The following is a 27,695-nucleotide window of genomic DNA, read 5'->3' on the forward strand; positions in this document are numbered from 1 at the left end:
TTTTGCAACAAGAATTACCACGTGCAAAAACTGTTAACAGTCTTGCAATGAACAACGTTCCAGTAGTAAGAATACAGGCCTAGAGAAACCCCAATATTTAGAAATGCAAGTATTCTCCTTGGTTTTGCTTCGACGATGCTTCTTCTTTGGAAAGCGAGTCCCGGTTTGTTTCCAAACTCTACAAACTTCATTTGCGGTTTTGAGTTCAGATTCAATGGGGTAAACCTTATGAGATAATGTCTTTAGATTCTCGAGATCATATTGTGCCAGATTTAGTAATGTACTAAGTCGTATTTTTTTTTTTTTTGCAACACTGTCAAATACCTGGTGTACCACAATTGTAGGGATTTTCTTCTCCAGCACCTCGGAATGAAATGGAATGGCACTCGCATCTGACATGACATTACATTTCATTTCAGTTGAGCCCAAGTTGTTTCAGATCAATTTCAAACTTATCGGTTAATCTTGGCATAACTTTATTCCTATTCCATACATTTATTGACCAACCAATTGAGTATATCCGTGGGATCCCTTTTGTACTGCATATAGGTTGCCATAAACTTTTCTCTCCTTCCTCTTCTTGGGGGATTCTTTTCAAACACACATAATAATATATAATAGAACGTTACATCCGCCACAGTCAACTTGATCCTTGGGTCCTTCCACTGTCTGATAACAACCATCTCATTTTTTTTTCATTAGACAGAATTCCCTTTCCTAAACTCCATTGAGATTTTTTACTTTAAATACAATTGGGTGTTATAGAAAAAATACAACAATGTCAGCTCAGTTTGATTTTAAATATAAACCTTTGCCATGGTATAGATTAGCCATTTATGATTCCTTCCTTTGGTTACTTTCAATCATCTTTGACTGTTTCTTTAGAGAAATCAGACCTCGTGGGGCTTTCAAAATACCTAGGGATGGTCCTGTCATCTTTGTCGCTGCTCCCCATCATAATCAATTTGTTGATCCAATTGTTTTAATGAATCAAGTCAAAAAGGAAGCAAATCGTCGAGTTTCTTTCTTAATCGCTGCTAAATCTTATCAATTGAAAGTAGTTGGGACTATGTCAATGGCTCAATTATCCATTCCTGTTGTTAGACCTCAAGATAATTTAGTTAAAGGAACTGGGAAAATCTTTGTTGATTTTGATAAAGATCCATATAAAGTAACTGGTGTTGGAACAAAATTCACTCAAGAATGTATGGTTAAAGGATTATTTGCCCTTCCTCAATCTCTTGGTGCTTCTGAAATTACTCAAATTATTTCCGATACAGAATTAAGAATTAGAAAAGAATTTAAAGATACTGATCAAATTAGACAATTACTTACAAAGGGAACTTCATTCAAAAAAGCCGATAAAGTAGATCAAAAACAAGTTTATCAATTAGTTTTCGATCATTTATCCGATGGAAATTGTATTGGTATTTTCCCAGAAGGTGGATCTCATGATCGTCCTGATTTATTGCCACTTAAAGCCGGGGTTGCTGTTATGGCCCTTGGTGCAATGGAACATAATCCTGATTGTAATGTTAAAATTGTCCCATGTGGTATGAATTATTTCAATGCTCATAAATTTAGATCTAGAGCTGTTGTTGAATTTGGTGATCCAATTGAAATTTCAAAAGATTTATTAAAGAAGTATAAAAATCCAGAAACTAATCGTGAATCAGTTAAAGAATTATTGGATATTATAACTACTGGTTTGAAAGCTGTTACTGTTACTTGTCAAGATTATGAAACTTTAATGTTAATTCAAGCCGCTAGAAGATTATATGCCGGAAATTTCGCTCAACAATTACCCTTACCATTAATTGTGGAAATGAATAGACGTTTAGTCATGGGATATAATCAATTTAAAGATGAACCAAAAGTTCAAGAAGTTAAAAATAAAGTTTTAGAATACAATAACTTTTTGAAATCACTTGCATTACCTGATCATGATGTTGAAAGTTGTAAAGAATCCAATCAATTTGTTGTTATTCCACTTTTAATCGTAAGAATCATTAGATTGATTGTTTTATTCATTTTGGCACTTCCAGGTGCAACTCTTTTCTCACCGGTTTTCCTTTCCACAAAAATCATTTCTAGACAGAAACAAAAGGAAGCCTTAGCCAACTCAGTTGTCAAAATCAAAGGTAATGATGTTATTGCCACTTGGAAAATCCTTGTTTCTATGGGTATTGCCCCTGTTGTCTATAGTTTTTATGCTAGTGTCGGTACTTATTTAATTTCCAAACATAATATCCTTCCATCAATAAGTTTAATTTGGGTTTGGATCTTATTATATATTGCCGGTATTCTTGTGACTTATTCCGCATTACTTACAGGAGAACAAGGACTTGATTTATTTAAATCAATCCGTCCACTTTATTTATCAATAATTGCATCACAATCATCAATTCAAGAATTAAAGAAAATGAGACGTGAATTAAGTGAAGAAATCACCGATTTGGTTAATGAATTTGGTCCAACTCTTTTCCCTGATGATTTCAATCTTTTGGAACTCAAACAATCCCTTAATATTTCCGATAAACAAGTTGATTATATTGATTCAGATGAAGAAGAAGAACGTAAGACTCAAGAATTACGTCAAAGAAGACTTGAAAAACGTCGTGCTCAAAAACGTCTTGGTAAAAAGAATGGAGGACTTCTTGATCATTCAAGTTCAATGAGTGATGGTATTTCTCTTTTGAATTCTGATAATTCATTGACTAATTTACCCATGTTTTCTGATTATCAATTACATATGAATGCTAGAGAAAATGTCAAGATTGATCTTTTGGGAACTGGAAATAATTCTGAAGCTTCGATATATGATGATTATAGATTTGCTCAACCTCTGGAACTGAGTCATACTGTACATGTCAAAAGTCCATTGAGTGGTGGATCTTCTAAGAGACCAGATTTGTCGAATCAACTGTCTTCAGAACAAATTGTGTTGAATTTTGAGAATAAGAATTTAAGTGAAAAGATTAAGAATAAACTTAGAGAGAATAGATCTCAACAAGATGAATGAACCGAGTGGTGGTATTGATTATATAGATACTGTTTGTATTTAAACCCTATAAATTATTTAAACTTAACTTAATAAAAATCCATTTTAATTTACATTTGCTTGTCGTTCATAAAATTCGGCAACTTCTGTAGAACTGGTAGCATCTTCTATACCCTTGTCATCTCTAATTCTTAAGAAACGAGGGAATCTAAGAGAAATACCCTTTCCGTATTCCTGATGGGCTGCTTTATAGATTGGACTTAAGGATAAATCAGCCGTTAAAACCTCAAATAATATAGTAGGTTCAAACCAAACATCTGGCACGGCGTTGGAATTATTGGTATCATATATAAAATATGGTTTTGGTCTGGGAATCTCTGTTGGGTGTAATTTATTATACAAATTAGTTAAATCTTCATCACTAAACCCAGTACCTATCTTACAAGTAGTCTCAAACTCCCCAGTATCCTGATTATATGAAGCAAGAAGGAACCCACCATATGTCCCAGTTCTTTTCCCCTTCCCATTATATGCTCCTATAACCACTAAATCAAGCGAATCACCAACCCCGGCCAAATAATCTTTCTTCAATTTAAGCCAATTACGAGATCTCTTGGAAGGTTCATAATATGATTCCGGGCCATTTAACATCTTCACCATTAATCCTTCACATGAATCTTTAACTGATTGGTCTAAGAATAGTTGTAATTCATCCAAGTTGGAAGAATCTTTTTTGGTTGCAAATTGGAATTTTCCATCTATAACTGTGAAATTATCATGCATTACTTTTCTTCTTTCTTGAAGCGATTTCCTGATTAATGATTCGTTGTTGAAGTATAATAAATCAAATGCGAAAAGACAAATATGTACTGTAATATCGGCTTCGTTGACATCTTTTCTTTTTCTAGTAGATAAGACTTGGAAGGGAAGGATCTTTTTATTAATTCTATCCCAAGCAACTGCTTCGCAATCAAGAATCATAGAAGATACAGATTTCTCTTGCGTAGTAAAATCAGTAATGATCGAAATCAAATCAGGATATCTTTGGGACATATCTTCTGAATTACGAGAATAAATCTTGACACTCCCATCAGGTAATACATGTACCTGAGCTCTCTCACCATCATATTTATATTCACACGTGAACTCTTCGCCTTGAAATCTATCCAAGACTTCACTGATAGATTTGGTAGGTTTAGCTAACATTGGCTTTAAAGGTATACCAGGAGTCAATTGAATATGATCAAGTAAATTGAATACACCATAGTCATAAGCATTCCTAATCAAGATTTCGTAATTTGGTATCTGAGAAAATGCTTCTCTAATAATATCTTCTGCTTGTGCTAATCTTTCCGGGTTAATTCTTAACCCACTTTTACCACTTTTGATAAGTTCATATTCAACAAATGCTTGGGCTAATCCAATAAGGACAGTTTTCTCAGCAAGACCAATTCTTAATTTTCCTTCAAGTGATCGAATCAAAAACTTGGCTTCATTTGATTTCGGTTCACAAGCAGTTAACATTCTATTAATAATGGCAATTTTCTTCAGTTGAGAATCTTTCCCGGATGATTTTGCAATTTTTGTTAAATTCTCAAACACGAGATCAATATCCAATGGTGTTGGTTTAAACATTGTTGGTTGACCAGATCTAGATTTTTGAGCAACTAATCCTAAATCACCAACTTCTTTATAATCTTGTCTAATCGTTGCTGGTGCTCGTCCATAACATTCACTAATAGCTTTAATTAAAAGGGTTTCACCTAATCCTAATTCCAATTCCGGTTCATAATCAGGTCCTAATCTATTAATAAATAAATAAACGATTCTAATCAATTTATCAACTGTAGACTCTTGTAATATTTCCAAAAAGAATTGTGAAATGATCAGAGTGATTTTCAATCTTGATGATTCTTGTTCAACTTTTTCTAAAATAGAAGTTAAAACAGTATATGGGATTTTAGCAGTTGACAATTGTACGTGAGGTTCATGTTGATGCTTTTCACTTAATTTGATCAATTCTTTAGCTTCATCAAGTGTGGATAATTTCTTTGGGACTTCGATTACAGGTTCTTCTGGATCTGAATCTTCGTGCATTTCAGACTCACCAACCTTAACTGAAGCTTCGGGAGTTGGTTTGACCTTTTTGGTAGGTGGTGATGTAGGTGGAGTTGTCGATCTCTTCTTGCGAGGAGATGAGGGTGGTGATTCTACTTTGCTTGTTATTTTGGTTGCTTTCTTGACAGGAGACGTTTTGGGTTTTGCTTTACCCAACGCATTTGAAGAATTCGAAAAGAATCTCCCAAGGGTTTGTTGTTGTGCCATAGCTATAAATGGAGGGTGTGGCTTCTTTGAATAAAGTGAACAGCAATTGATAAACTGGATTGCTTGTCGTTTAAAGATCATTCACAGCACTTTTGAAAAGCAAGGGTGGTACCTTGAAACTGAAAGAAAAAGTTTTCTTACACGGAGCGCGCGTGTATACTCTTTTTTTACGCGTTTTTCATTTATTATTGTTACATGTATTACAGAGAGTGAGTGAGTGTTTATAATTGATTCTAAATACTTACATCCCAAATACTTTGAGGTCCACGATCTTCATAAACTTCACTTCCAACAAACAATTCACGTCCATGACTTGAACCGGAAGAAAAGATTTGTTTACTGTAAATTTCACCACCCAAGAAATAAACATCTTCCCATGATCCATTTCTTTCCTTTGGTTTCTTCCATTCCGGGAAATAGTCAGGATATTTAGCCAATTTAATTGAATTGGGGACTTGGCTAACTCCAGTTGTAGATTCTCCATCGGCGTCATCATCTGCTTGTTGATACTTTAAGATGGCTGAATTAATTCCTTCATATGTTTTTTGTTTATTTGCTTCTGGATCTCTTACCAAATAGCTTTTAGTTAATTTAATTAATAAAGCTTCTTTCAATCCTGGAATCTTAAATGTAGAACCTATAAGGATAATATTATCATAACAATCTTGTCTTCTATCAATATCTGGAATTAAGGATAATGATTCATATATCCCTTGAGCAATCTTTTCAACCAACTTATTAGCACCCAAGAATCTTTCTTTACCAACCCAAACTTTCTCACCAGTTACGGAGTCTATAAAGAAATTATTTTCTAATTCTTTATTAGGCTTTTCTTCTTCATTATTCCCATTGGTTGTGGTATTATTTATTCCAACAGCACCTCCATCTGTTGTGACAATTTTTGCCACATCAAAATGTTCACCTCCATTTTCTTCATTTAATTCTCGTAATGAATAAAATCCATCTTCATCATTCAGAACTTCATAAATACCAGAACATTTTAAATCTTCAATTTGTTGATCAGTAAAAGAATTTGGCAACACTTTTTTCATTTCTTCATTTAAAGTTTTCCCGCCAACATTTTTCAAAATCTTACCAGCATATTTAATACTTTGATATCCTACAACTGGAACAATCTGAATTGTTTCATATCCCACATTGACAACTACTGAATTGGTAGCTGATCCAACTCCAAATGTGGCTGCCAATGACATATCGAGGATATTAAAAGCAGTGAATTCTAAAGATTCAATAACATGTTTAGTAATATACTCTATACTACTTCTTGACCAAGTTAATGAAGGTACAATCAATAACAAGGGGATTTGATTGATAGTTATGATTGGATTATTGGTAATGATACTTTGTAAAATGATTTTCAATAAATAATTGAAAGCATCCAAATCAACAATATTCGAAGCTTTTATTGGATGAATCTCTATATCTTGTTCATTCTGTCTTTTTGATTTATAATCCTTGGTAATTGAATCTTGATATATGATTGATGGAATTTTATATTGTGGTGGTGAAAGTGAATCCTGTAATCCAAATGAGAAAATAGTATATTGTGATCCTGGATGCACTACCAAAAAGTTTTCTTCTTTATACAATGGCATGTTAAAAGGTTTTTACTGGTCAGGAAGGGAGTGGGAACTGTTGATGGGATTGAGATATTGCTGGTTAGTCGGATTTGTTTGTTTTCTGTTGTTTTGCTGATGGAAAACTGAAAAAAAAAAACTTGTTGAAGTTAGCCAATTTGCACGACTGTTTAACAAATGGCTGCTAATTTCTATCATCTCTGTTCAGCTTAGAGTAGACAAACATGATTGAGATAATAAAGCTATACGAGATTACAATGTGCCAATAGATATAAGAAAGAAAAAAAAGCATAGGTGATGAAGAGAATATCACTCAACGATGTAAGACATGTGTATGATCATGCGTCAGAATAACAGAAGTTAGCCCTGGTACACGACAATGTACAGTTGTCATATTGTACTTTTAGGTTAAGTTTAGAGCATATCTCTATATATACAAAAAAGTCATCTTCATAAGATAATAATTTTACATCAGGTTACAAAGTATAGATAATGGAAATAGTACGAAGATCAGGGGGGAAATATCATTCAATGATGACGTGAACCACAGAATTTGAGGTTAAGTCATAGGCTTGAATAGCCACACGAAGAACATGCTTGCATTTGTTTCAAAATATCTCTAGTAGCATTCACTCAATAAACTAAGAAGAATCATTTCTCTGTGAATCAATGTCATTATTAATAATATATATATCTCTAAATATACAAAATACTTATATAAAAAGTCTGTCTACTATCCAAATAAGATTCTAATCGTACCCGTCGACATTTGCAAGGAATCGTTTATAATTATCTCTAGTACCTAAAATAGAATGTTTACTCTTCGTACTCATTCCTCTCTGAAGGAAACCCGAACTAGGTTTTTGAGGCAATTCTGGAAGTTCTTCCTCTTCCTCCTCTTCATCGTCATATAACCTCACTTCGTTAATCAATGGCAAGTCTTCGTCATTTTGTGCAGGGATGGTTGGTAATTGTCTCACTGGAGACATGCTACCAGTAGAAACTCTTCTGGAAGTTGGAGCTGTATGCATTCGTTTAAGTGGTGGAGCAGTTTTAACTGGGGTGACTAAATTTGGCAAACTATTGTTCTGACTGCGTCTACGTTCATATCTAAATGGAGCGACTCTAATAGTATGTGGATCGTCTGTATGACGACTTTCCGGTGAGGGACGTTTAGGAAGAGCTACTGGTTGTTTAATGAATTCAACATACTCGGTATCATCTATGCTTGGTTCATCGTCTATTGTTTTTACTTCTCCGTCGGACTCATCTTTAACTGTCTCGGATTCAGTTTCTGACATTTCGTCTTCTTCTTCGGACAGTTCACCCTCCTCTTCTTCTTCCTCTTCTGATTCTTCCATGATAACTACAGCTTCTTTCTTGGTATCCTTGCTCGAAGTATTTTTCAGTTCCACGGTCTTGTTCTTCTTTGGGCTTTCTTCCTTTTTGTGCGTTTCCTTCTTGGAAGATTCTAATTTATTGATCAAAATATCAAGGTAATGATTCTTTCCTTTCATAAGCCCAAGACGATCAAATTGCCAAAGTAAACCACCTGCGACTAATCCCAATCCTGCAAGCATAGCAGCGATTATCATTATCGGTTGGGCGAACTTTATAAGAAGAATTGGTGTCAAAAAACCCCAAATATAACTGGGGGTATGAAATTGAGTCAATGAGTTGGATGCTTGTTTAATTTGTTTCATTATATTAGAGATTGAGCCCGAGGTTTTCTTTTCAGTTTTGTTGTCTTTGTGTTCTGGAATAGCAGGAGGGCCAGATATCTCGGAATTGGATGTTTCGTTGTGTTTTGGGAGCGGTGGGAGTTCTGCTATTGGGGTCTCTCTTTTGTCTTCTATGGCAGTTTCTTTTGGTTTCTGTTCAGTCTGTTCAGGTTCTGTTTGAATGACTTTAACTTTAGCTTTTTTCTTTTTCTTCTTCTCTTTTTCGAGTTCTTTAAGTAATTGTTTCTCCTTTTCCTTTTCTATTTCCAATTGCTCTTTCAATTCTTTTAATCTTTCTTCTTCCTTTAGTCTTTCTTGTTCTTCTTTTGCTTGTTTAGTTTTTTGTTGTACACTTTTTTCACGTTCTTTTAGTAAATGAATTGCCTCCTTTATCCGTTTTTGATCGTGCTCGGATAAATCCTCAGTTTTAATACTAAGTAACAGACTGACGGATGGTCTTCTTTTGGGTAAGGGGGGAATTGAAAGTTTATTGTTTTTCTTTGTTAAGGATTTTTTCTGCTTCGCAACGAAAACTTTTGGGGGTTTTAATTTTGCTGGTACTTGAGGGACAGTAGTATGAGAGTGTCCATTACTATCAGTTGGTTGTTCATCTTCGTCAGTTTCCACAACTTTATATGAGCATTCAATAAGTTCGTTCAAGTAATTATCTACTCTTTGTTTCTTTTCGACTGTAGTAGTCGTCTGACCAGATAACATTGATTCATTATCATCGACTTTCTTAAGTCGAAATACACCATCTGGGTCTTGTCTATATACTAACTTTTTCTTCCCTTTGGTTTTCGTTGTCGTGGTAGACATCTATTTCATATATGACTTTAACAAAAAAGTTAAGGGTTTCCTTATTAAAAAAAGGATGTGTAAGGGTATACTTAAATTTTTAGTTCCCAGGGGAAAATTCTCGAGATTCAATTAAGTGGGGTATCTTTATCAGTAAACTTACGGAATGTATTATTAGAAACTTCTCCTTCAAACTTTCTCCAAAATGATTTCAACTCGAAACAATAAGCCTCTTATATATATATGTATAGAACAGTTGCTCGTGAAGGAGATAATTTTTTTTTTTGATACCAAGAAGAAGGAAAAGAGGAATTGGTGTTTATTTTGTACTCTAGACGATAATTAAAATTAATCACAAAAGAGTAATAATGTTTAATTCAATTTATCAAAGTAAAATGTACCACACCACCACAGTTACAAACAGCAACTAATAAATTAAACTTTCAATTTATGTACTCAGGTAGGCTTTGTTGTTAATACAATCCCCTTTTATTTGAAGTAATTACAATTTAAACACATGTTAATTTAAAACTTTATTCAGAGAGAGAAAAAAAAAACGGGTCTTTACAGGGTGTTTGTATGAATTTTTCAATGCGAGTTAATGCAACAGCGTAACTTCTCCTCGGTCTTTTTCCATTACTTAACGGAGTGTCCTCGGGGTTATATTTCATCTTGTAACAGATCTAATTAGTATTGGTTTAATCACAGGATGTATATCAAGCTAGTTAAGTTCATTTAAATATGAAAGGCGTAATTATCATATTTTCAAAAATAAATCGCGTGTCTTTTTTTAAACAATGCATTTTGTACCTTCAAGCTGACCTTTCGGTTATTCTCCTATATGAAAACTAAAATTAGGGGCGCGTGGAAGAAAACATCTTCCAAACATAATTAAGCATTATACTTGACAACTAGCCAGCCATCTCTCTTATTACCCGAGTTTAACGTTAACACACATTTTTTAACTTGGCATAAGACCTCCCCCTCCTATTGTATTCAGACCCTTTCTTTTAAGCAATTGCCCGAGGATCGGCGGCGAGATTGTTGTAAATTGATCTGCACGTGAGATGGTATACTTTTTGTTCTACTACAATAGGTATATGTCTCGCTTGTGATGTTTTCTTGAATTTCTTTGTTCTTTTGATTTTGTGATTTTGTGAATTTGTTCGTTGATAAGTGCGTTAATGGGAATTATTGACATTTTGTACTAATTAGGAAATGTTCCATGTAATTATTTAAATTATGTGCATAGAAAATAAAAATTATAAATTATTTTAATTGCGCCCCCCAAAAAAATATTTGTAAATCAAAAGATACACTACTTGCAATCAGAGTGTTTCGGTTAATATTCAAAGAATAAAACCCTTAAAATGTCAAATCATGATTTAGAGAGTTTCCAATTGATGGTGCTGACCCTAATTCCTAACGGTATAACTAAGATTGACTTACGTTCACTATGATTTAGAAGAAATATACTCAACTTTTCCAAAACACAATATCAAAGCCAGAGGAATGTAGCTATCGTGTGACTATGCATTCCCAACCATGCTAAAATATGCAACCCCAAAGCTATTAAATAAGTTTAAAAAATTCAGTTCCCTGCTAGATAACTTTAATCTATCCCATATGTTATCATAAGAATGAAATCGACTGCCTTGTCCAAAAAGAGTGTCCAAGATCTTGTCGATAGTGTAGGAAGCTTGTGATCTTCCTTATTCTTAAGTATCATTTGAAATCAATAGATTATTAATTACAGTTGTGAAACTAACTATACTTCCAGGGAAGGAAAGAAAGCATCTACAGTTTCGCCCCAGGTACATCAATTTTAGGTTATGGCTACGTTATCAAACTCACTTCTATTATGATTTCAGCATTTTGCAATGTTCGTGGTATCCCTGACTACTTTTCCTCCAACATTATCTACCCGCAAATTATAGAAATGTTGTATAAGATCGAGTTCATCTAGGCTGGAACATCCATGACGTATTGAAATCACTAAGTGACATTTTAATTTTTGCGACATTTTGAAAAACTGAGACATTAGCCCATCGCTGCAATTCAATGGCTTTGCCCCACGCTCAAAACACGCTTATGTTCGCCTCCTCCTTATATAGAGTGACTGTGGTGGTCTTACCAAAAAAGGGAGTATTTCTGGGGGTTAGTTTATTTGGTCAACCACATAAGCAAAGATTTACTTGCGATTTCATACCTGCAATGCTATTTTCGTGGACAAAAAAAAAACAATGAAATACTCACCCGTGATTAATACGAATGTGATGACGTAAGATAGCATTGGGATAGAAGCTTCTATCTATTCGGAAAATAATAATTTACTTCTTTTACAATGAATGGGGTAAAATAAATAACAATAAAGAATGATGATATTTGAAGCCTGGGTTCATTTTTTTTTTGTGGAGCAATTATTGCGCCTCACCTTATAGCTTCTTTAAAAAGGTGAATACCAATTTACCTCTGAACCACAGTAATACTTCTATATGGGTGTGTTAGAGGTATAATAATTGATAATCTCTCTCTATTGTTGGGAAAGCCAATCGCGTATATTGTTTCCATTAATTTCGCTAACTTCGTTTCATTTCATTCCAACGGTTTTTGTTACTCAATTTCGTTTGTTCGTGCGTAAATAACCCCAATTGGGTCAGTCAGTCATTCACCACCACCCCTTTTTTTTCTAATTGTTAGAAATTCCATTGCTGTTCCCAAAAACTTGAAATTTTAACCTTTTTATTTTAAATTGACTTTTTTTGAATATATATTACTTACTTCATCTACCTGGAGTGTTTCTTTGCAATTGTACATATACTGACCCTATACACTGAGTCAATCACTATATTTCATAGTTCCCAAATCCCAATTCCCAGAAAAATATGTCAGCTTATTATCAAACTAATGGAAAACCATTATCTGCAGAGGCATTATATAAACAGAAATTGAAACAAGGTGTATTTCATTCACCAAGTGGAGGTATCGTTGGAGTCAATTCCAATGCTTCGGACACAGCTGCATTATTAGCTGCCTCTTCCGATTTAACTGTTAAACCATCTTACGAACGTACAATTGCGCCAGAAGCCCACACTGCAGCCTTGGCAGCAAAACAACAAAGAATTGAAATATGGCACCGGGATAAAGAAGACCCTTATGCAGATGCAGCAGCTGCCAATGCTAGAACAAGTACACTTGCAAGTACTGCTTCTGCTCCAGTATCTTCGGTTTATACGGGAGTTCCATCCTTAAATTCAAATTCAATCTATACTGCTGCTCAACAACTTTCAACATCAACAATGACATCCAGAATCAATCCTGAGAGGGATATAAAAAGAAGTGGAATTCAAACTAAATCATCTTCAGCATCACCAGCTGCTGCTACTGCTGCTTTAAATTTACATAAAATTAATCAAGCAGCAGAAAGAAATTCAACCAAATCGTTAACATCCCGTTTTAACCCCGAATTGGACTACAGATCAGGTTTGGTTGGCGATCAACAAGCCAAAACCGATGCAGGCGCAGCAGCTACGGCGTCCTTAAAACATGGAGGCACATTCACTTCCCAAGTCTCTTCCCAAACCAGATCCAACACCTTCAAAGCCAGTGATATCGTAGGTGCTAATCTCCTTTCAGTTGCGTCATCAAGAGCTAATGAACGATTAAATACCCTTAATGCCGGTACGCCTGCCTCGTTGAGAGAACAAGCACAAGTATATGCCCAAGCACTCGCCGTTGCTCAAAAGAATGCTGATGAACGTATAAAGAGTCATCAAGCGGGTGTGATTGATTTAGGAGGAGGGTTGACTATGTTGCGTTCAGATTTGGATAAATTGGCCCTGACTTATGTTAACCCTGTCTTGCAAGATATTGAACATAAGGCCGACCTGAGAAGACAAGCCGATTTAGAACGGAAACAAAGACAATTGGAATTGGAACAGGAGCATGAACGTGCAAAACAATTGGAAGCTGAAGCTAAATTACAAGAAAAGCGTGATTTAGAAGCTGCTAAACAAAAACGTATCGTGGAAAATGAAGATAAGAAAAAACTGGAAGAGGATAAATACTTAGAGTATCAAAAAGAGAGAAATGATGAAGTTGATGCTAAGGGCCAGGAATTGAGAGAACTTGAAGCTAAACATGCCGAAGAGAAGGAAGCTTTATTGACTGAAAAACAACAAAACCAAGATCGTATTGATGAAGAAGAAGCGAATTTCATTGCTGAACGTAAGAAAGAATTGGAAGATATGCAAGCTGAAAGAGATGAACTCATTAAACCAACATTAGAAGAATTGGAAGTTGAAACTGCCAAATTAAAAGAATTGACGGATGCAAGAGATGAATTGGATAATGAAGTTAAAGCAGCAGAAGATTTGGATAAAGAATATGAAGACAAGATTGCCGAATTAAATGCTAAATTAGAAGAAACTCAAGCTGAATATGAAAAGTATACTACTGATTTAGAAGATGCTGTTGTCAAACATGAAACTACTGACAAAGAACTTGCTGATTTCCAAGTTGCTCATGATAAGGATCTTGAGGATGTTAATAATGAAGATAAGGAATTAGAGGAACAATTAGCTGCATTAGAAAAACAAAAGGAAGAACATTTACAAGATAAGAAACAGAAGAAAGAGGCTATTTTGGCAGGAATAGATGAAAAAGTTAAAGACGAACATAAGATTAATAATGAGTTACCTGAGCATTTAAGAACTGAAGTAGATGAAGATAGAATAAGAGATACTGGGTCATTATTCTCAGTTGAAAAGCCTAAGATTAAAGAAATTCCATTAGTGAAGGAGCCACCACAACAGGATGATGCAGCTACCCCGGCCACACCAGAACCACAACAGCAACAACCAGCCCCACCATCCAAAAAACTTTCAGTTTCTGATGTCCCAGTTATCCCCCAAGGTAGAAACAAAAAGAGACTTTCATTCTCCAAACGATTAAGTTCAATATTCAAAAAGGATAAACATGAGACTGAAGGGTCTTCTTCTTCGTCTGCTTCTTCTCCAGCGACTTCACCAATAAAACGTCGAAAGAGTTCATTGGGAAGTAAAGAAGGTGAAGGTGTATCTACTTCTGCTTCTGCACCACAACTGGGAAATATTCCAAGAAGTACAACTGGTACGTCAGACTTTGGTGATTATGATGAACTTTCGATAAATAAGAAGGGACCTCATAATGCAGTATTTAAGGAAGAAATTTAGACAGACAATTGATTTTTATGTAAAACAAATCGGGTCATGTTTTGTTATTGTTTGTTGTTGTTTATATTTTGATGATTTTGAACTCTTTTATTTAGTGTATATGCCATGTGTTAATTAAATATTCATTTAGTAATATGTATCGAACATTTAGTATTTCCCTCGTATAATTTTGATGGATCAATTTTTTCTCTCACTCTTATAAATCTTCAACTTTTTTTCATTTGCTTCATAGCAAACTACCATCATTTTCATCAACTCATCAACCAACTACATATCATGTCAGACATCTTACAATCCCTTAATTTCAAAGTAGCTAATGCTTCCGAAGAATATAAAACCCGACGCAAGATCCAAATGGTGCGTTTCTTGGCTCTGGCAGCCGTCACCATCTTTGCCCTGCGTTTTGCCTACAAAGCAACCATAACTAGACAATACGTCCCTACCTTATTCCAAGGCAACCATTCACCTCCATTAAGTTATAATTTCACCACTGATGCCGCTGTAGCCGTTGGGACTGGGACGTTGTTATGTGGGTCCGTGACTTCAATGTTGGTATTTGGTAGTTTTTGGTGTATGGATGTAAGTAATATCAAAGAGTTTGGATGGAAGATGAAGTCGATTATGGGAGGAGATATAAAGGAAAAAGAGTTGAGTGAGATGCCTATGGACGAAGAAAGTGCATTAATACAGGATAGTATTAATGATATGTTGGAAGGAAGGTATGATTTCGATGATGAGGGTGATTCAAGTGGATCTCAAAAGTAGAATATAAAATGTATTATGTTTTGGGTATCTAAAATGATGAGATGTATCTGCGCATTATTGTTCCAGGGAATAAATAAAAATTACTGGTTTATCTGTATATAGAAGAATAACATATTGAATGTATTAATTTGTTTAAGATGCTCGTGGAAAGTAGTGGATAGAGAAAATCGGGAAAGAATAATCTTATGGGTTCCATTTTAGTTTAGAGAAGCTCCTGAGGTTTCTGTAAAAGATCGTTGTGCTTTATAGCATACCATACAAGATTGGGGTTCTCTCTTCTCTTACAAAGGAAAATCAATGATCAAGCTTTTATACTGGAGAGATGCTCAAGGTTCGAGTCATTACCTACGTACAACTCCAAAAAGTGTCTGACATGTAGAGGTTGATTTGACTAATTGCCACAAGCCAGTCAATGTCTGCCCGTAAGTAAAATGGACCTTCTTTAGGTATATTCCATGTTCAGTCTCGCCTGCCCTCGTTGCTACATTGGTATGTTCGCGCAATTTGCAATCAATTATTTTTTTCTTGGTTATTATTAAATTCCCCTTCATTGTAAAAAGAAATTGAAAGTTTATTCTTTATTAAAGAAATTCATTTTACTTCATCAAATATGTTTAAATATTGTTAATTTATATGCCATTAAGTGCTATAATAATACTCAGGATGTCAAAAATATAAAAATATGAGCGGTACGGGAATCGAACCCGTGACACCTGCTTGGAAGGCAGATATGTTAACCACTACACCAACCGCCCTTTGGTCTGTCTGTTTCGAACTAAAATTGTTGATATAATGGGTCAAAACATTCAGATTTTGGGATCTAAAAATGGCTATTACAGAATATTCTGATAATCAGGGTGCTTGGTTCTAGTGTAGATGTTTAAAATTTCTTGTAGGGATCCTTGATTATGCATATTTTAAGGTTTCTAGGCTTGAATCATCTTGTAGCCACTTCATCCTATTTGAAATGATTAGAATGCCGACTAAATGATGAACTCATAACCAGAAGAACTTAGAACTATAAACCCCAACTAATTTGTCTATGATATATATATCATATGTACTAGCAAATATGTTGTTTGAAGGTAATTTTCTTTGTTTTAAAATTTTGTAAATTTTTGCAACCAATTCTTTTCTTCTAACATAGTTTCTATGAGGGAAGTCCAAATCAGCGGTCATATCCTCAACCCCTTTTCTTTTGGTTCAAAAGTAATGATGTATTCGGTTAGGGGAGGGAAACATGAAAGACGTCTCACATGATCTATCTTATTCATATTGTATTATACTTTGACTATAGCTCACTTTTTCTACTATTGCCAATTTTGTGTAATTAGTGAAAATTTTTCTCCGGTACATCGATCCCAATTTGTTCACCACCTTATTGAATTGACTAAATTCAGAGGAAGTGCTGCCCAAGTACCAAATTACTCATAGGTACACAGTTGCCAGTTCTTGTAGGAAAAGGCGTATTAAACAAGAGTTAACAGATTTAGCTTTCGACTGACAAATATAATTACTCAAGGCACGAATACTACGATATAACATGACACAACAAACAATTTCCAATGGAAGTGCTTTCTCTGAAATGGCAAAAACGGTAGCAAACTGTGACGAGAGTTTGAAGAAACTAATTGAACAAATGAAATTGCACCGAAACAAATTAAATGAATTACACAAAGCTTCACAGGATTCCAAGAGCGTACTGGTCGACCCCCCACAAAAAAACTCCCAAGGGATCAACGGGAAAGATGATACTATTGAAAGCAGCTTGAATAAGAAATTAGAGTTACTTGAGGATGCGGCGGTTGAAAAGGATACTGTAATCATACCAGGAGTAGTCCCTAGAAGTTGCGACCCAGATCTTCCAACCGTCACTAACGAAATAGAAGAATCATTTCAAAGCTTGACCTCGAGAATAAACACATTGGAAGAGCGTGCAAACAAAAACTTGCAAGAGTCGCTAGAGACAATGGCCAGATCCTTAAAGGAGAAACACTCTTTCCAAGCTGCCAAGTTGAAATTGGAAGAGTCCAAGAAGAGTTGTGCTGAATGCTTACAATTTAATGAAGGTGCCGATGCTCAAAGGAGCTCAAAAGCAACCAAAGACGGTATTGAAAAAGTTGTAGAATCGCCAAAACAGGAACATACTCAATCTGTGGACGAATTCGCTTGTGCTTTGATTAGCAAATTAGATTTGCAGACGAAGATGGCCGTATTTAAATATCTTTCAAAGGAATTCGAGATAACTCCAGATAGACAACAAAATACTAGTGGCATATCTCCAAGTTCGCCGCTTCCCAGAAGTGTACCCGCTCCTGAAGTGAAAAGTGACCTGAAGATAGTACAGCCGGCAACACAACCTGTATTGGAGATGTCACATCCAGAATCATATTCTGGCGATATGCTTGAACCGAAGCGATCCCAACTAGCCCGACAATGGATGACTTCCGTGTTCCTCTACTTTGAGGCAACCCCAATCAAAGATGAAGCAATCAAAATGGCGTTTTCCGTTGGGTGGTTAAGTGGATCGGCACGTAGGTGGGCTGTAATGTTACCAAATATCGAACTGATGACACTTAAAGATTTCTTGAAAGAATTCAAGAAAAACTTCATAGCTACAGCTAGCTATCATGCTTCAATGTATGCCCTCAAGAGAAAATTCCAAAGAAAGGATCAATCAGTTTCTGAATATGCTGCCGAATTTCGGGAGATTTATTCTACTTTGCATGAAGACATCCCGGATAGAGTTTGTTCACATTTGTTTATTGCGGGATTACGAACTAAAGCTCGACTCTTTATGGTGAATCAGCCTGATGAAAATTTTTTACAAGTGATCAACTCCGCTATAAATTATGATAATCAATTGCGTGGAATTGAAACAAGCAGAAATATCATGAACCATTATAAGTAAATTTGTGGCTACTGTTACCTTGCAAATGGCTTCTACCTATGTTTATGTTAATTAAATAAGAATATATTATTTATCTATTACTTGCAACTTAAATATACTTATACACGTCAACAGTAACCATTCATTACTTCTATCTCCCCCTTTCTTCAATTCAAATCATTTTTTTTTAATGATTGATTCAATTTGATTCAAATCTTTTAAATCTCATCAAATCTTTTTCATAAACCTTCAACTGATTGACTCTTTTTTTTTCACTCTTAATCATCACGCTTTTCATATCTGTTCACCAATCCCCCCATCCCAAACAAACATAACAATGTCTACTAGTGTTATACCTGGATTTGGATCATCAGATCTCTCCACTGTCAACTCCGTCGGCATCACAACAACATCATCCAATTCAACTCATGAATATATCCCAATCCAAATCCCTCTGAATCATGAATGGAGAATAGAAGTGCCATTTAAATCAATATTCAAATTCAAAATTACTAGAGGTATAGCAGAAATCTTTGGAACTGAATTACCATTAAACGTAGAACTTCAATTATATCCTGGTGCAAAATGTGCCATATATTCTCCGATCGAAACTACGACGGTTGAATATATGATATTACCCAATCGAAATGATATGCTGGCGATGAGTAATGATGATCAAGATACATTTGATGGATATTTGAGTGGTGAGACTGGAATGACCCCGTTTTTGAATTTACATATTGCAATTGAAGCCCAAAGACAACAAATCAATGATTATAATATTTTAAATGAATCGAAATTATCAGGACCTAGAGTTTTAGTAATTGGGAATAAATTCTCAGGAAAGACAAGCTTATGTAAGATATTGGCTAGTTATGCCAATAAGATGAACAATACACCTATATTAGTGAATCTTAATCCTCGTGATGGGGTTTTTGCCCTTCCAGGATCTTTAACAGCAACTCCTATTAGTGATTCATTTGATTTAGAATGTTCAGGAGGTTGGGGGTTTTCAACTACTTCAGGTACATTAAGTCATAATCCAAAACAACCAATTGTTAAGAATTATGGATTTGGAGATTTTAAAGAGAATTTGGATTTATATAAATATCAAATTTCTCAATTAGGGATTGCAGTATTAAGTAGATTAGAAGAAGATATACAAGTGAATAATTCTGGGATTATTGTGGATACTCCTGCTTTAGATATTAAAGATTTTGGTATTATTGAAAGTATAGTTTCTGATTTTAGAATTAATATTATTGTAGTAATGGGATCGGAGAAATTAATGATTGATTTAAAGAAGAAATTTAAACACAAATCCACCAGTTTAGATATTGTTAAAGTACCCAAAAGTACTGGAGTTGTTGAATTAGAAGATAGTTATATTAGAAGATTACAAGAAGAATGTATTAAAGAATATTTTAATGGGAATTATAAAACTCGATTATCTCCATTTAAAACTGATATTGATGTTCAAGATTTAATTATATATAAAGGAGTTATTACCAAAGAATTAATTTCAACATTATCATTCTTACCTGCTGGAGATTCATATACTGTTGAAGAAGATAATGAAACTAAGCAAGAAGAGAATTTATTAGAAAAATATTATTCTTTACTTGAACAACCAAGTTCTTCTAATTTAGATAATTCAATAATGGCAATTACTCATGTTCCTCAAACTACATCTAAGACCAATAGTCGAGCATTATTAAATTCAAGTGTATTGGGATATGTTCATGTATCTAAATTTGATGACGAAAAGAAGAAATTGAAAGTATTACTTCCATTCCCAGGAATATTCCCCAGAAATATATTAATCTCGACAAATATTGGATTTAATGAGTAAATTATGTATAGGCAATATATAGAAGTTTAATCAAATGGAATTGGTTTATGCTTTTTCTTTGCTTCTTGTAATCTTAAACTCTCACTTGCAGCAATTGCACTGGGGATCTTTATACCACAACAATCACCCCAAGTATTCAATACTCCCGTTGTATGAACATGTCCACATTCATCTTCTTGATGATCACCATCGTCTTCCTCTTCAGTATGTTCTGCAATCCCCGGTGGACATGGAATCAATCTTCCAAACATAAAATGTTGTATAATTGGTAATTTCCCCAATACTTCCACTTTATACATCTTAATCATTCCTTCTTTAATCTTCAACCAACTCTTTGCCGCCAGTATATCATCCAACATTGGAGAATGCCATCTTAAACTCAATTTCTGTTCTTGATTCTGGGGCAATGTCTTGATCGTATTTATAAAATGGATACATTCCATATACATATATTTATCCTTATACATTTCCACTAATTCTTCATTATGGATCAGTTTTGGTTTCATATATGGATGATTTGCCAATTGGGCTGCACCGAATAAAAACGGCAAGAAATGATAATCATCCAACCCCCATACTCCATGAGATCCTGCTGGTTCTAACCAATATAATTTCTGTAATCGACGCATGATAGTCATATATTTAGTAAACACGTGTAATATTATCGCGGGATAATCTTCCAAAGTGATGATATTGAGTTGTGAAAGACAAAGGAGGAATGTGATGAAATTTAATTCATGTCCAGATCCATAATCTATTCTGGTTCTATTACCCCATGATTCTTGGAAATAAGTTCCCAATTCAATTAAATCATCTGGATTGGAAGTTAAGCGGGATAATAATGTTTGTGAGGATTGAGAAAGATGATCATAGAAATCACGGAATTCAACCTTACCAAATCGAGATATATCTTTATCAATAACAACTGGATGTTTATCTATAGTTGCATCTACTTCATTTAGGATGTTTAATAAATTGGTGGTTGTGGTTGATATAATAACTTCAGAATCATCATTTGTTTTACCAAGAATCAGATCTTGTAATGATTGAATGAAGTTTAATAAAAGATTATAAGTATCTGATTCTATCCACTTAGTTAAATCTTCTGGTGATGTTATTCTTCTGGTTGGTTTACTCATTCTTGTTTCTTCTTGTTACTATTGTTCTATTGGTGTGTACTTTAAAGGAACTGTTAATAGTTGCTATTAATAATCTTCCTATAAAAATTCATTGGGATTGAAAGGATCTCAAAAATCACGTGATTTAAAAATAAAATTTGAAAATTTAAAAAATTCCTTTAGAAAGATGGACAGATGATAGACGGCTACAGTAAACAGTAGAGAGTAATAGAATAGAGAAGATGGTAGTACCAAGTGGAGTAAAGTATGGTGTATTCTATACATTTCCAAGCAATAAACAGAAACTACTTTCCCAAATAAATCAATCTCAATTGCTCACTTCATTATGGAAAACTAATACAAATAACTCTGAAAGTAGTAATATCAACTCACCAACTACTATACCAATACCTATTAGACCTAAGAAACAAGTATATGAACAAGTAACACAAGAAAACCCAACTAAGGGGAAACTTATACTCAAATCAAAACAATTGTATCATTATGCTAAAGAACTTCTTAAGTTTTATCGTATAGGTATTAATAATGTATGGACCAATTTAAAAACCATGAGACAATTAAAGAAACATAAATATAAGATATCAAACCAATTAGATGCTAAGGGTAAATCAGTTGCTATCAGGTTACCAAATTTCCCTAAATTAACCGAAATAATGGCACAATCAATGTATATGAGTAAAGTTGAACATAAAGTATCTCAAGATAAGATATCCAAACAACAACAAGACAGCTCAACCTATGTCAAGAGGCAATCGTCTTCCCCTAGTGCTCCTACCGCACCCAATAGCAAATCCACCTCCCAGGCCACCCTAATCGATCCAAACCTATTCTCGCTCTCTCGTCAAGAATACCAAATCCTCAAACGATCCCCCAAAGACTCACTCAAACTTCCATTATTCGCCGTTACATTCTTAATATTCGAAGAACTTACCCCATTATTATGTCTCCTCATCCCAGAATTGTCCCCTAGGACATGTATACTCCCCCAGCTCCTTCCCAAGATCTATCCCCCTACACCCCGCGAACATCTCCATAAATCGGCCGAATCATTGAATGATGAACGTAAGATTGATTTAGCATTAAAAACGGCATATAATCTCGATTATGCCCGACTCAAATTATTAAGTCAATCTTTGAGATTGACTAGTCGATATGTGCCGATTTCTTTATATCCTGAGAATATGTTACGGGTTAGATTACAACAATATTTGAATTATTTACGAGTTGATAATTATTATTTGAGTGGATTGAGTGGAGAAGATAATTTATGGAATCTTGATGAACAAGAATTGATTATTGCTTGTTTGGAAAGAAATTTGATTGAGGATATTAGTGAATATGTGAAATTGAAACAAGAAGGTTTGGATAGTGTTGAATTGGATGAATATTGTAATAGGTTAAGATTACGATTGTTACAATTTTTAATTGATTTTCCAAAGTACAATATCGGGATGTTATGTATTGACAATCCAATTCCATTAGATCATCAACAAATCATCACCTGGAGAGAAAACTAGTTGAGCTACTGAAGAAGTTTTTACTTGTATTTTACTGTATATAAGTCTGTATAAAGCCAAATCCGATATATCCTACATCTTACTAACATGTTTGGCAACCTTGCCTACCATTTCTTCATCAAATGCATCCTGATCAATCACAACAATCTCCCCCCTGCCATTTGTCTCTTCTTGTTCCTCATCGTCCTCCCCCTCCTCATCATCACCACCGTCAATTACAACCTTAAACCCAATTCTCTCCCCGCCATCAAGATCCTTAAACAAATACAAAACACTTCCACCTCGTAATTTCACCTTCTTGAACTTCCCAATGATAGTATCGTTCACAGTACAACTATTCGTACTCACATCCAATAACCAAAACGATTGATTTGGTTCATTATCTCTATATATCAAACAATGAAACTTCGACATTCGATCATCATTAATATAATAATCACAATTCTCCCCACGACCAATCGAAACTCCATTAGTCCCACCCCCGATTTGGATCCGTCGTCTATATAATGAATCCATAATTGGTTCTAATGTCAAAATCGGACCTGATTCTTGTAGAATACTTGATTTTTCTTCGGAAATGCCCAGAAGTGATGTAAAACCCGGTGATGGAATTGGAAGTTGAGTTTGGGATATTTTCGTACGTTTAAAACTCCGATTTAGACTAATTTCATCAAGTGCAGCTGGATGTTTTCCATATTGTCTTGGTGGTTGAGTAAATGGATGTTGTTGTTGAGGTAGTGGAACAACACGTTTAGGTACTTTAAAATCATGACTACTGTTAGTTCGATTTTTATTCTTTCTATTCCGTTCACTATCCAAAGGTCTCAACATTATATCTTCATCTATTTTACTCATGGATGTATCTATAGGTATTCCGTTATCGATCTTTCTTGATTGTTGAGATTGTGATTGTGATAGACTTAAGGATTTGGGTTGAGTTTGTGGTCCAGCGGAATCTTCTTGAGAATAAATATCTTGTAACCATTTATGATTAAGGGCTTCTTGTGGAGTGATACGTAATCGAGGATTTACTTGTAGACAACAACTTAAGAAATCCCTTGCATCTTGACTAACTTCATATGAATTCAATGGAGCTTCATGAAATTCACCTTGTTTTATTTTTTGAAACATTTGTGCTTGAGTTTTCCCATTAAATGGTAAATGAGATGTTAATAATACATAAACCAAACATCCTAAACTCCACATATCCACTAATGAAGAATAATTATCATGAGGCAGTTGTTGTTGCAGCAGTCCATATTTCCCAGTAATGATTTCTGGTGCAACATATGCTAAAGTTCCACAGAAAGTTTTCATAAATGTTGAATTATCACTAAATTTAGCCAATCCAAAATCAGTAATCTTAACAAATATTGGATCATCTTGCATAATTAAAATATTATCTGGTTTCAAATCTCGATGTGATATCCCTAATTTATGTACATATGCTATTCCTTCTAATATTTGCTTAGTTATAACTTGTGTAGCGTCTTCTCCAATTGCTCCATTAGCGGCTACAAAATCCATTAAATCACCTCCGGGGACTAATTCCATAACAATATAATAATTATCCATATCTTCATAAAACGCTTTAAGGGATACGATATTTGGATGATCTAATTTCCGTAAGATAGACAATTCACGATCTACACCTGCCATAGCTCCACCACCACCGGTATTCAATGCTTTTCTTCTGTTTATGATCTTAACGGCATATGGTTTCCCCGTAGTTCTTTCAACTGCCTTTTTAACAGTGGCAAATGCACCTTGTCCTATGGTTTCATTTTGAATTATAAAATCCTTATAGATCCCTTCTGTCGCCACCCCGATTCCATTCGAAGAATTGGAAGAAGTTGATAATTTAATTGGATTATATGCATCAGAAAATAATATAATAAATCTAACAATATCTTGTTCAACACCAAGTCCAATTGAGATTTCATCACCTTGATTTAAGATATAATTACTTCCTTTAACTATTCGTGTTCCATTTAAATAAGTTCCATTAGTTGAAGTATCTCTAATCCATAAAGATTTATCTTTTGCTTTTAACCAAATCAGAAAATGTTTATTTGAAAATCTACTTGATGAATCTAATCGTAAATCACAATCATGAGATCTACCAAAGATCCAAATCATTTTATCGTTTTCATCTATTTCTTTATCCAATGTTGATAATGTATATGGAGAGAATTGACCTGTAGTACAGATCATTCTACAGATCATATTCTTATCTGATTCATCTGCTAGATGAATATTGGTATTGTTGGTGTCTTGAGTTTGAGTGATTGGTGATTGTTGGGTTGGTTGTGTTTCTTGTACAGGTAGTAGTTCTTCCATTGCAGAGTGTATATATGTCTCGATGTCTATCTAGTGTCTCTATGTCGTCTATTAATAGAATTTGATTGATTGAACTATCGTAAATCAAGGGTTCTCTCTCCTAATCAAAAATTAAAGAATTGAGATTTTTTCTTTTCAATTTTTTCATTTATTAATTTACGTAACCTTAAAAAATAGACGCGTCTCATAATTTTTTACATACAAATTAAGTTTTACCAATCAATTCTCATAAACCAACCAACTCATCAACCTCTTCTAATTACTTATTAACAAATTATTACTACAAAAAAATCGTATTAGATACAAAATCACAAGAACGAAAAAGTAAATTATCAATATAATTATCACATTATATATATGTTGTTTGCTTCTAAGTAGCCGCGCTTATCTCTCTACTAATATCGAAAGATGTTCTCTAATACCATCATCCTCTAACCTTCCATTTGAAGGTTGTATATGTATATCAAAGCTTCTCAAAGAAAAGTCTTTATTGTTGCAGACACAAGGAAGCAATCTGGGAATTAAGAAGAATTCAATTGTTGCAAAAAAAAAAACCACAATTGAAATCTACACATGTATTCCATTTGAAAGCATATGATATAACATAATATAATGATGCTTCATATATATATATAAACGATAAATAAACTAATTAATTAAAAAGTACAAGCAATAAGTCAAACTGACAATCATCTATTAATCTCTATTACAAAAGACTCTTTGTAGAATGAGCAAATGAAGAAACAGGAACTAATCCATTAGTATTATTAGTTGCAGAAATTTCATCAGTTGTTGTTGTTGTTGTTTCATCATCATTAGTATAATCCAATTTATTATGTTCTTCTTCAATATCATTATAATGATGGAAAAGAACCCAGAATAGTATACCAGCAATAAAACAAGAAATACCAATACCAGTATAAGTCCAAACCATCTTTGGATCTTCTGACACTGAAGATAATCCAATACCCAAAGCAGAACCAAAAGCATTTGTAACCAAGAAAAGAGAAGTAATAAATGATTTCATTGATGCTGGTGCCTTATTATAAGCATATTCTAACCCAGTAATAGAAGCAAAGATTTCTGATAAGGAAACCAATACATATTGTGGGGCTTGAATAGCAACATGAACTCTATTGGGAACATTTTCATAACCAGGACAAGCTTTAGGGAAATTGTAACATGGACCAGTTTTGTAAATATAATGTTGTAAAACAGCAGCATAAATCATGGCAGCAGCAGCAAACATGAAACCTAAAAAGATTTTAGTAATTGATTTAAATGGTGTAAACCTTCTAATAAAAGGATATAAGAATCTTTCAAAAATTGGAATAAAAATGATAATTGCTAAAGAATTAATTGCTTGTAAAATATCATTAGGAATGCCATGTAATTCCATTTGACCAGCTTGTGAAATGAAATTATTAACCATTTGTCCATAAACTAACCAATATACTGGATAAAAGACAAACACTTTACAACCATAGATTGCTCTTCGAACTTCTTCAACAAAATGATCAGTCCAAGGATAATTCATTTCAGGATTAATTGAAGGTTTAGCAGCATCTAAATTAAAATGATTCTTCATACCAATATAAGCACATCTAAAGGTTTTATTAACAATCTTATCACCAACTGGTGTCTTAATATAATAATTTCTACCTAATATAAGACATACAATTGCAATCAAAAAGAAACAGAATGGCAATAAGTATGCCGCCCAGAAATCAATATTATGTTCTAATTGAGTTGTAGCAATAACTGACAATGATCCAACATTAATCATCAAATAAAAGAACATAAAAACATTTTGAATGGTAATATTTGGATCAACAATAACTCGTTCACCTGATTTGGTTACTTTAATATATGGTTTATGTTTTGGGATTTGATCAGCAATTAATGGACTAACATTTGATTTAACACCACCAGTTGCCAAACCAATAATAATGATGGCAACAATAAATCCACCAAGGGCAACTTTTTGACTTGTAATTGAAGGAATTGAAGTAATTAATAATACTAAAATCCCAACAACATAAATACAACAAAAGACAAAGATACTTTTAAATTTACCCCAATAAGTATCAGCAAGCCAACCACCAAAGATTGGAGTAACATAACACCAAAATTGGAAGAAATATGAAACAGCAGTTGCACCTTTTTGATTTAATCCTAACATTCCTCTTGGAGAATCAGTTGGAGTATGTTGCATATAATTTTGAAATGGTGCTGATAAACCATAATAACTGAATCTTTCTGATAATTCAACAATCGCCACTAACCAACATCGTAATGGGATTGTTTCAGAAACATGTCTTAATGTTTTTAATTCTAAATCTGTTGGTTCTCTACCTTCATCTTTTTCATTGGAAATGGATAAGATATCTTCTTCTGGAGAGCTAACTTGATCAGCAGCTGTCTTTTCGTTATCATCACTCTTCGACATTATGAATTAATAATAGCAGTAGCAGTAGTAGTAGGAGTAGTATAATAGTATGTAGTTTTATAAGAATGAGTAAGTTAGATTTTGTAA

At 34.1% G+C, this 27,695-nt stretch overlaps 12 protein-coding genes across 12 annotated transcripts; 6 read left to right on the forward strand and 6 right to left on the reverse strand. All coding sequences in view use genetic code 12, as the record gives it.

The window, feature by feature from the left end:
• Positions 1–778: 778 nt before the first annotated feature.
• SCT1 (bifunctional glycerol-3-phosphate/glycerone-phosphate O-acyltransferase) lies at positions 779–3,022 on the forward strand (the record flags this gene model as incomplete). Its single annotated transcript, XM_049405390.1, has 1 exon — positions 779–3,022. The coding sequence occupies one exon, from the start codon at positions 779–781 to the stop codon at positions 3,020–3,022; it is 2,244 nt and encodes a 747-aa protein (XP_049264989.1).
• Positions 3,023–3,106: 84 nt separating this feature from the next.
• On the reverse strand, positions 3,107–5,326 carry J8A68_001713 (DNA ligase (ATP); the record flags this gene model as incomplete). Its single annotated transcript, XM_049405391.1, has 1 exon — positions 3,107–5,326. One exon carries the CDS (start codon positions 5,324–5,326, stop codon positions 3,107–3,109), a length of 2,220 nt encoding a protein of 739 aa, XP_049264990.1.
• Positions 5,327–5,559: 233 nt separating this feature from the next.
• ARP9 (Arp9p) lies at positions 5,560–6,942 on the reverse strand (the record flags this gene model as incomplete). Its single annotated transcript, XM_049405392.1, has 1 exon — positions 5,560–6,942. One exon carries the CDS (start codon positions 6,940–6,942, stop codon positions 5,560–5,562), a length of 1,383 nt encoding a protein of 460 aa, XP_049264991.1.
• Positions 6,943–7,673: 731 nt separating this feature from the next.
• On the reverse strand, positions 7,674–9,464 carry J8A68_001715 (uncharacterized protein; the record flags this gene model as incomplete). Its single annotated transcript, XM_049405393.1, has 1 exon — positions 7,674–9,464. One exon carries the CDS (start codon positions 9,462–9,464, stop codon positions 7,674–7,676), a length of 1,791 nt encoding a protein of 596 aa, XP_049264992.1.
• A 2,864-nt stretch (positions 9,465–12,328) lies between these two features.
• J8A68_001716 (uncharacterized protein) lies at positions 12,329–14,656 on the forward strand (the record flags this gene model as incomplete). Its single annotated transcript, XM_049405394.1, has 1 exon — positions 12,329–14,656. One exon carries the CDS (start codon positions 12,329–12,331, stop codon positions 14,654–14,656), a length of 2,328 nt encoding a protein of 775 aa, XP_049264993.1.
• A 276-nt stretch (positions 14,657–14,932) lies between these two features.
• Positions 14,933–15,421, forward strand: J8A68_001717 (uncharacterized protein; the record flags this gene model as incomplete). The annotated part of the gene is made up of 1 exon (XM_049405395.1): positions 14,933–15,421. The coding sequence occupies one exon, from the start codon at positions 14,933–14,935 to the stop codon at positions 15,419–15,421; it is 489 nt and encodes a 162-aa protein (XP_049264994.1).
• A 1,543-nt stretch (positions 15,422–16,964) lies between these two features.
• J8A68_001718 (uncharacterized protein) lies at positions 16,965–18,332 on the forward strand (the record flags this gene model as incomplete). Its single annotated transcript, XM_049405396.1, has 1 exon — positions 16,965–18,332. The coding sequence occupies one exon, from the start codon at positions 16,965–16,967 to the stop codon at positions 18,330–18,332; it is 1,368 nt and encodes a 455-aa protein (XP_049264995.1).
• A 316-nt stretch (positions 18,333–18,648) lies between these two features.
• Positions 18,649–20,163, forward strand: J8A68_001719 (cleavage polyadenylation factor subunit; the record flags this gene model as incomplete). Its single annotated transcript, XM_049405397.1, has 1 exon — positions 18,649–20,163. One exon carries the CDS (start codon positions 18,649–18,651, stop codon positions 20,161–20,163), a length of 1,515 nt encoding a protein of 504 aa, XP_049264996.1.
• Positions 20,164–20,189: 26 nt separating this feature from the next.
• Positions 20,190–21,302, reverse strand: J8A68_001720 (peptidylprolyl isomerase; the record flags this gene model as incomplete). Its single annotated transcript, XM_049405398.1, has 1 exon — positions 20,190–21,302. One exon carries the CDS (start codon positions 21,300–21,302, stop codon positions 20,190–20,192), a length of 1,113 nt encoding a protein of 370 aa, XP_049264997.1.
• Positions 21,303–21,523: 221 nt separating this feature from the next.
• Positions 21,524–22,819, forward strand: J8A68_001721 (uncharacterized protein; the record flags this gene model as incomplete). The annotated part of the gene is made up of 1 exon (XM_049405399.1): positions 21,524–22,819. One exon carries the CDS (start codon positions 21,524–21,526, stop codon positions 22,817–22,819), a length of 1,296 nt encoding a protein of 431 aa, XP_049264998.1.
• A 72-nt stretch (positions 22,820–22,891) lies between these two features.
• On the reverse strand, positions 22,892–25,159 carry RAD53 (serine/threonine/tyrosine protein kinase; the record flags this gene model as incomplete). The annotated part of the gene is made up of 1 exon (XM_049405400.1): positions 22,892–25,159. The coding sequence occupies one exon, from the start codon at positions 25,157–25,159 to the stop codon at positions 22,892–22,894; it is 2,268 nt and encodes a 755-aa protein (XP_049264999.1).
• Positions 25,160–25,865: 706 nt separating this feature from the next.
• Positions 25,866–27,608, reverse strand: J8A68_001723 (uncharacterized protein; the record flags this gene model as incomplete). The annotated part of the gene is made up of 1 exon (XM_049405401.1): positions 25,866–27,608. The coding sequence occupies one exon, from the start codon at positions 27,606–27,608 to the stop codon at positions 25,866–25,868; it is 1,743 nt and encodes a 580-aa protein (XP_049265000.1).
• Positions 27,609–27,695: the final 87 nt, after the last annotated feature.

This window comes from Hemisphaericaspora subhashii (assembly GCF_019202705.1).
Source record: "Hemisphaericaspora subhashii strain CBS 10753 chromosome Unknown scaffold60, whole genome shotgun sequence".
NCBI classification, from domain to species: Eukaryota; Fungi; Ascomycota; class Pichiomycetes; order Serinales; family Debaryomycetaceae; genus Hemisphaericaspora; species Hemisphaericaspora subhashii.